Below are 9,301 nucleotides of genomic sequence, written 5' to 3' on the forward strand. Positions count from 1 at the left end.
TCCACGTGACTCAAGAAAACCTCTATTTATAGGAGTCTTGGGGTGGTGTGATGACACATGATTAACTCTAAATGTTGACACATATCATAATTTAAATGGATGGACTTTTATGTCTTGTTCTCCAAGGAACATATGACATTATTTGATTAGTAAAAGTGTCTTTGTTTAAAATAACACATGACAATATTTAATTAAATTGCTCATATCATTTTCAATTAAATATCAACACATGTCTCTTTCAAAAAAAAAAAAAAATATATATATATATATATATCAACACATGACGAAGTGTGATTGGCTTTTAGGTATTATTTATAATTTCTATTAAATGACACTTGGATTATTTCCATTGGTCTTTGAATAGTAACAATGAAACCCACTAAGTACCATGTGGCATCTTGTAATTGGCCGCTTTGAATGTATTACGTGGACTTCATGGTAAAACATTGTAATTTGTGATTGGCCAAAAAAAATTTCCTTTGTACAAAGTAATTCCTTATTTTTCTAGGCTAAAAATGTAAATTTTTACATTTTAGTATCCAAATTGGTATTTTGACACTAATATCGAAGTTAGACAAAATATGTTATCGAAATTTTATATTAATATAATTAGATATATCAAGAAGACAAATTTTCGTACAATCGTACAGGTTTTCCAAATATTTTTCTGGAAGTACTGTTCAAACCACCTCAATTGCATAATTATACTTACTATAATTCTTCAAAGACCTTATTGAAATCAGGTTCTACTGTTTGAGGCCTTTGACATTAAAATAGTAAATTTTCTAGCATTAAGAACAAGTAGGCAAATTAGCCGGGGGTGGCCGAATGCTTGTTGCACTAGTGGTCCCATTCTTCACTATGATGACAGTGTTCATGCCCCAACTTGCATGCCTTTCCAAATGACAATGCATAAACCATACTCCTGATAAATATTATAAATGTCAGTAATAAGAAAAAGTTTACGGACACGGGTTTTGTGCTACAATAAAGCTATCACAATTCTAAAGTGGTTGATTGTGATTAATGGATAATAAAAAAATGAGTAAATTTACGTGGAAGTAATTGTCTAATTACTCACAGTCGACCACTTTATCATGTTGTGGAAAAAATTTTCAAAAATGATGTGGTCATAAGTGCATTGGTTTATTATCATCATATGCACATACATTTATCATTCATCGTGACTAATGTGAGAGAGAGAGAGAGAGAGAGAGAGAGAGAGAGAGAGAGAGAGAGAGAGAGAGAGAGAGAGAGAGAGAGACTCTCTCTCTCTCTCTCTCTCTCTCTCTCTCTCTCTCTCTCTCTCTCTCTGAGAGAGAGAGAGTACCAGGATTATTAGCAACAAATCTAATAGTAGCCCATCCACTCTTAGGAACTCCAAAGGTATTGACTTCTGGCGGATCAATCAAGTTATAAGTTTTGGGGGAAGTGTTTTTGTTGAAGTTCCCATAACCTGTCCCAAGCAAATAGAAGCTAAAACCATGCAGATGCATAGGATGATTCTCTGGATTCCCAATACTAGTTCCTTGGAACACTATCTCCACCTTTTTACCATACCCTATGATCTTTGCCTTTGTTCCTATGCTTGGGAGTAGTAAGTCATCATTTGAATCTCCCGTGAAGTTAAAAAGAGAAGGTGGCAGATTTGGAAAATTACTTTCATAAACATTGGAGAGATTCCTATAAAATGATTTTGAAGATACAATAAAATTGGAGCAATACTTGAACATAATATTCTTCAAAACTATATACATAAATACTTTCACTTTGTCCACTATTGACATATATATATATATATATATTATGTATCAATCACATTAGACAATATTAATAATTGTGAATTTTTCTTTAAAAGAATATTATATGCCTAAACTTTTTGTAAACATTGTTTCTAGTTATAAGCACAACTACCAAATTAAGGGGAAAATTTAAGTGCATTATATTAAGTTCTCCAATTAAATTCAAATATCTAGTTGCATTGATCATTAAAACACAAACAGTGTAATCATTTCCAAAACAATTCATTTTAATACTTGAAAAATCTAATATACAAATACTACACCTAAGATATATACTGTCTTTTAAGTTTTACCCACAAATTAATACTAACATAAGTATAGCAGTACTAACCTGTAGTATGCTTGTAGTACATCAATTTTTGGGGTCGAAAAGCTTATGTTGTTTAAGCTAGCTGCTAAAGTGGAATTATTTGGACCCCCACACGAAGCTTTATCACAAGTTAACTGATTTACAGAAACCGTGATAAATATCCGTTCATCAACTCTAGTTGGGACACTAATTGGGTGATCTTTGCTCGCCAAAGCTCTTAAGCGAGTTGTGAAGTTGTCAGCAGCAGACTTGGCAGTAATATTAGGAAGGGTTGGAAAGGAAGGAGAGGATGGAGGAGTATAATTGCCTACGTACTGAAGGATTGCTGTAGTGGTGGAATTGTCGAATGGAGCATTAGAGTCAAAGAAGGGACGAGCAGCTATGTAATAATGGCTTGGAGATTGGTTTGCTGTGACCAAAATGTCCATTGTTTGTCCTGGAGTTATCATGACATAGCTAGTGTTTATGGGTTTTAAGTATGAAGCATCTTGTGCAACAACCATGAGCTTGTGATGTGCAATGGAGAAGAACATTTCTTCGTTCATGCCGGCGTTGATGAGGCGGAGAAGATAGGTCTTTCCTCGAATAACTCGTAGATGATATGTTGATGCTGAAGCATGAAAATATGATCAATTAATTGTAGTTTAATTAAAGAAGGGGTTAAGATGGAGTTATAACTAGTATAACTTTAAGTAATGTTAGAGAACATAATAACTTTTTATTGGAATAAAATTGTGAAAATCTGACCTTGACATTATATATATTCCCATCCCAATATTCTTAACACATTGCATATCAAATTTCATAAAAATAAAATTTTATTGACTATTTGATTAAGGAACCTATCTTTTACACTTAATTTTAAAATATAAAAATCTAAATATTAAAATATTTGATACTTGACATAGTTAGTGATTTCCATTTCTTTAAAAATTTAGCAAATATGTAAGGTATAAGAAAAAAAAAAAAAAAGTAATTCAACAATAGCTTTGTCAAAATTGGTATCTAATAAAATATTTTGAGTAATGTCGTTTGAACCCAACTCTTAAAACCATATCCAATGTTTTCCAATCATTAGTGGTAGGTATCATTTTTGTTTTTCCCCCAAATAATGGAAGAAAAATCATTTACAAGAGCATTTCTTTATTTATTTTTTTTATAGAGGAAATTATTGTTGCTAACACCCAGATGTAAAGTATTTCACACAATGTTTACACTTTCATGCTAGTTATCCATATTTTATACATGATATGAAAGAGTATGAACATGAAGCAAGTGTGCAATTGACCCCTACTTATTTGTTTTCGCTTTTTATCTCAGTTTCTTTTGCAAATTATCTAAGTTTTAGTTTTTTGTCACACATTTAATATAAAAGTTACCAAAAACTAAATACGTTATGCAAATAAGTTACTACAAATAAGTTTTTTCCAAACGCACTAATGTGGATACAATTGGATGTGAAACAATCAAAGCTCTTTTATAAAACAATTATTATTGTTTTAAAATTTTTTTCCCCATGATAAATTTGGAAAGAAATTCATACCAATAGAGCAATTGTTTGGATATCCTGGTTGGCCATTAAGAGTGTAGGCATCTGATACCTCTGGATCAGCACCGGTTGCTGTAGCTTCATCGATTATTTCCTTCACATCTCCCTTAAACCATTCTGCTGCAATGTTTAAGAAGGAAGATTTAGATGTATAAGTACAAACTTAGCATACATTTAATTTCCAGTTAATCTTTTACAATCTTCCCAGTTATATGGTATATATATTCCATTATATCCTCTCTGAAAATAAGTTATGGCTACTCGCCATTACTAAATTATACCCAATATAATTACTTCTTCAGCATAGGGCTTTGGAAATGGATAAGAGGTTCCTTTTTTAGGAGAAATAACAATTGCGCCGTGAACTGTTGCACGTGACCAGTCACTATGGGCATGCCACCAAAGCGTTCCTTCTTCATCAGAAAATACAACCTCATAAGTGAATTTTTTTCCTGGTTTAATTGGACATTGGGTAATATTTTCAGGACCATCTGACCATGGATTTCTTGGTTGCTTAACTCCGTGCCTGTTTTTAAAAATAAAAAAGAAGTGTACATCAGCTTTATGAGTTTTATTCCATATAATTGTATCATTCAATAAATTCTTTAAAGATCTAACGGATAAAGCAGTAGGATCTCAAGTGCTAATTACTACAGTTCCGAAATATATATATATATATATTAATCTCCAAACCAATTTCATTTTGGACATCATGTATAAGGTTATTCACTATTTTTTATACATTTAAATCTTTATAAAATGAATTAATTTTATCTTTTTGTTTACCTTTAAAATGTTATTTTTTAAAATAACATTTTCCCACCTCACTATTTTTAATATATTTTTTTTCTTTTTAGGATAAAATATAGTTTACACCCTAAGATTTGGTCTAATGCCAACTAGATCTAAAATTTTTCAAAACTGACTAACTTGGTTCCTAAACCTTTAGGTTTGTTACTCCTTTTTCTTACAGTAGTTAGGGTATAAGTTGGTTAGTTTTGTAAAGTTTTGGACCTAACTGGCATTAGCCTAAACTTCAACAGTGTTATTGTATTTTACCATGGTTTAAATATAGTTTTTAAACTTTAAAGTTACAAACAATACCAAAATATATTAAACTAAACTCTAAAACTAATTAAAACCTTTTGATTTACTGGACAAAGCAACCCATGATATTAGGGCAAAGATCCTGTGTACCGGATCCATTAGAGTTATGATATTTGTCCACTTTTAGCCACCATCTTGAAATTATACATATAGAGATGATATTATGCAACATCATGCTTATAACACGCAGAGTTAAATAAAATATACTGTGAGTGTAATGATATAGTCAACCATGAGAGAGAGAGAGATTGATCATTTACCAGTGAATAGTCACGCCATATTTTCCGTTATTTTGAACAGTGACAAATGCTGTGTCACCTTTTTGAACACGAAGGACTGGCCCCGGGAATTGACCATTTACTGTCAGCATGTTCTTGGTGCTACATAGCCTGGTAAAATTCGTCTCCTTCAGCTGCAACCAGAAATGGACGTTGATATCAGAAACACAAACTTTCAAATTTGAATATATATATTGAGTAACTTAAACAACATATTTCAACATAAATGAAAATAGTTTACTTCTCTTCCCCTTTACACTGGTCACCGCATGTTTTTCAAAAGCATCTGCTTTTATGATAGAAGGGAAAGTTGGATCTTATCTAAGGAATATTTGGATGAGTTTCTTTTTTTATGCGCACCATAGTAGGTGGTAAGTGACACTTACTATGTAGGTGTAATTATGGACTACTGAGGCCGTGCAAAGCGGCAGTCCATCCAGATACAAGAACCCCAGAAAAGCTAAGATCAATACTACCTTTGTCACTCCCATTTGTGCAAACTACTCTTACCACACAGAAAAGTACACTACTCTCAGTCTGACTCACAATCTCTCTTCTCTTTAGCTTTTGAGTCTTTCGACCAAGGTTTTAGGATCTATTTATAGAAGTATAAATGCACGGAAAGAAACAGATGCATGTACAAATTGATAATACTCAAGATTGTAATTTTAAGATTTTGAGTAATTTTCTCCCAAAGTTTCAAAATTTTAATATGTACCCCTTGAGTTATGAGTTATGTATAGTTCAGATTTAAGTCGGTTCATCAATATGTTGCGATTAAATGTCTGTTAATTGTCAATTAACTTCAAAATATCATCATTTTAAACTCTATTAAAGGCATGTAAGATGTTATTTTGACTAAAATTTAATTTTATATCTTTAAAATTTGAGGTAATTTTGATGATCAAAAATGCTATGTCTATAATATTTTCACAATACTTTCACAACAAATTTTAAGTAGTAAGTTGTTATAGGTTGTTATGAAGGGACAAAAAAGTAATTTAAATTGTAGATTAAAATTAAAATTAATAACTACTTGCCACATATAATTTTTTATAAACATATTTTGGATATGGCACCTCTCATTTTGACTATCCCTGTTATAGTTCTAAAAATTATACTCATAAAACTGTGTTTTAAGTTAATGTGACATTTAACAAATATCTAATTACTTAAATCCAAAATACATCTAAACTTAGGGTATGGATTCAAAATTTAAAATTTTAAAAGAAAATGTTAAATTAAGCCATGCTTTAAAAATATTTAAATTACAATTTAATACTGAAAATCGGAAACAAATGAACCGCGTGGGGTTTTTTTTCTTTTTTTGGGTGTGTGGTAGAAGATAGAAACCGCGTGGGACATTCCATATGTCGGCATTTTATCTTTCAGCCGTGAATTAACCTTCTCTTCCTTCGAGTGTACGTACAAGGGGCCCCTTCCACCTGTCGGTAGCCAAGTGGATTAAAAAAAAGAAAAAAAAGAAAAAGAAAAAGGAATATCTCCTCTCCTGTAAAATATTGGTTAATTTTATATATAACTATTTTACAAGACTAAAAAATACCAAAAGAAAGTACATATTTTAAAAATATAATCAATAAAAATTAGCATAAATAATTTTGATATATAAAAATAATATTTTACACCTTAATTTTTATAGGTTGATTCGAGTTAGTTGTATTTTTTAGAAGTTTTAAATTAAATCTTACATTTAGTGTGGGTTTGGCTCAAGATTAAAAATTAAAATTATTTCACTATTTAGCTTATTTTTGTTACTATTCATGAGCCCACTGCACTTTTTGGCACTATTTATGGGTCTCATTATACTATTTCAACTAATTTTTACCTTTATCTATAGTACTTTTAACAATAATTTTTCAGTTTCAGCAAAATAAGCTGTATCAAAACACACCTTTAAAAAAAAATGTTTCAATTTAAACTTATATATCTATACTATCTATAAGTAGATTTTCCTTTTTGGACTGGACTTTTATGTAATTCAAAAATAGTCCTAAACCTTAGATTTAAAAAATAAAAAACTTGAAGACAACTCAGTAAAAATATATTTTCAACTCCCCTTAAAATGTCTACAAAATAGGACACTTTCTTATTAATCCATATTTTCAAAACGAACTTATCCAAAATTTAAAAAAAAAAATAATAATAATAGTGATACTAGACAAAAAAAAAAAAAAAAAAAAAAAAATAATAGTGATACTAGACAAAAAAAAAAAAAAAAAAAAAGCCTCATTGCGTGTGATAAGGATAGTTCGTTTATAATAACATTGGGAAAAAACTTAGAAACCATGCTGCATCGTTCATTACATATAATATCATACTAGTTGTAATCTATTTTGTGAAATCTCTATATACATTGTTTATGTGTTAAAAAGTTTACTGCAGTAAATATATTGCATACTAATACTTTGTTTGGTGGGAAAGGTAGAAAAAATGTATTTTATTCATCATGTATATTTGATAAAAACTAGAAAAGTGAAAGAATGAAGTATAAATTACATTTTTATTATCCATCCAATTGTCTTTCCTCTCTATTTTTACTCCAACCAAATAATAGGAAATCACATTTTCCTTCTCCCATTTATTGCGTAAAACTCCTATTTCTTTTATAGCGTAATTTTCAAAATTAGCTCAAGATCAAGAAAACTAATATTTTAGTGGAGTAATTCTAAGTTGGACACCATTTATCATCAACCGTGTCTATCATATTCAAATTGGCGAAAACAGTGGCACGCACAAACTACTATGGTCCTAGATGTTTCTTGCTTGAGTGGAGGCCAGTGCAATGATAGGGAGTTGACATTGTCACCATAATAAATTTGTGGTACATATTTATTAGAATCAAAATTTGTTGTATAACTTCTCAATAAAAAAATAAAAATAAATAAAAAAAAAAAAATTGTTGTATCTTGAATATCATTGCATCATTGCATAAGGAGTAAGGACGGCTAGGACCAGAAGTTCAGAACATAGTCAGCAAGGGGCCACGTCTCACTCTTAGATCTGTTTGTGGTTGACAGCCCTTAATTATCAACATTAACTTGAATGTGTTTGGATACATACCACTTATTTTACTGAAAGTTGAAAATATTATAACAAAATAATTTTTAAATGTGTGAATAGTACTGTATGACTCAATTTAAAATTTTTTTTTCTTGAATAAAGTATTTACGAGTCCTATGAACAATGTACAGATTCATTGAAAAAGGTATAATTTTGCTTTCTCTTCCTGCATAGGACTCATAGTGCACATGAAACGCTCTTCTCAAAAATAAAAAAACAAAACGCGGACGCATGCCACCAAAGTGCTTTCAGCACTATCCAAATGAAGGCTTATTTTAAATTTGGACAATCCAGAAATGTAACACATATACACACAGATGCCACCAAAGTTTCAAAAATTAATATATGTGTGTGTCTATATATATATATATATAAAAATATTTATTTATTTAATAACAGAATTTAGACCCATAAGCCTAAGCAATGTCATCTCTAGATTAGCTTCCAAAGCTATTGCAAATAGGCTTAAACGTTTTCTCCCGGACATTATTAGTGAAAACCAGAGTGCATTTATGTCCACTCGGCTTATTACTGATAATGTATTAGTGGCTTTTGAGACCATGCATCACCTAAATAAAAAACGAAGTGGCCGGGTTGGAGAGATGGCTTTAAAGCTTGATATGAGTAAAGCTTTTGATAGAGTTGAATGGGGCTGCCTTCATGATATAATGTTAAAAATGGGTTTTCATACTAATTGGGTTAACCTTATGATGCTTTGTGTTACCTCTGTCACATATTCAATCAGGATCAATGGCGAGCCCCGTGGCCATATCACCCCTACGAGAGGCTTGCGACAAGGGGATCCCATATCTCCTTTTCTTTTCTTGTTTTGTGCAGAAGGACTATCCGCCCTCCTCAATCAAGCCTCTAGAAGTGGGGCAATCCATGGTGTTGCTGCATGCCCACGAGGTCCACGAATCTCCCACCTTTTTTTCGCAGATGATAGTATAATCTTCTGTCGAGCCACTAGTGTGAATGCGCTCACCTAGAACATATCTTGGAGACCTACGAACAAGCATCTGGCCAACAACTCAACCGTGACAAGACTGCCTTATTCTTCAGTCAAAACACAGCACTTGAAGTTCAGGAGGACATTAAACATCGTTTTGGGGCAGAAGTTATCAGACAACATGAAACTTACTTGGGTTTACCCTCCCTGGTGGGTCGATCAAAA

The 9,301-nt window shown here is 31.4% G+C and overlaps 1 protein-coding gene across 1 annotated transcript; it reads right to left on the reverse strand.

Moving 5' to 3' along the window:
- Positions 1-570: 570 nt before the first annotated feature.
- On the reverse strand, positions 571-5,616 carry LOC112039865 (laccase-14). The gene is made up of 7 exons (XM_065779062.1): positions 5,433-5,616; positions 5,029-5,180; positions 3,943-4,187; positions 3,656-3,781; positions 2,134-2,722; positions 1,331-1,683; positions 571-925 (listed from the first exon to the last, which is right to left on the reverse strand). Exons 1-7 carry the CDS (start codon positions 5,535-5,537, stop codon positions 792-794), a joined length of 1,704 nt encoding a protein of 567 aa, XP_065635134.1. The 5' UTR covers positions 5,538-5,616; the 3' UTR covers positions 571-791.
- Positions 5,617-9,301: the final 3,685 nt, after the last annotated feature.

Source organism: Quercus suber, unplaced genomic scaffold (assembly GCF_002906115.3).
Source record: "Quercus suber isolate HL8 unplaced genomic scaffold, Cork oak 2.0 scaffold_197, whole genome shotgun sequence".
NCBI lineage: Eukaryota > Viridiplantae > Streptophyta > Magnoliopsida > Fagales > Fagaceae > Quercus > Quercus suber.

What these genes read in the sequence shown, in the direction of transcription:
- LOC112039865 (XM_065779062.1), bottom strand. Translation starts at nt 5,537, where the DNA reads ATGGGAGTGACAAAGGTAGTATTGATCTTAGCTTTTCTGGGGTTCTTG. An exon ending in TCCATAATTACACCTACATA is followed by an intron (nt 5,181 to 5,432) that starts GTAAGTGTCACT and finishes TTCTGGTTGCAG; the next exon opens with CTGAAGGAGACGAATTTTAC. An exon ending in ATTTGTTGCTAATAATCCTG is followed by an intron (nt 926 to 1,330) that starts GTACTCTCTCTC and finishes AATATTTATCAG; the next exon opens with GAGTATGGTTTATGCATTGT.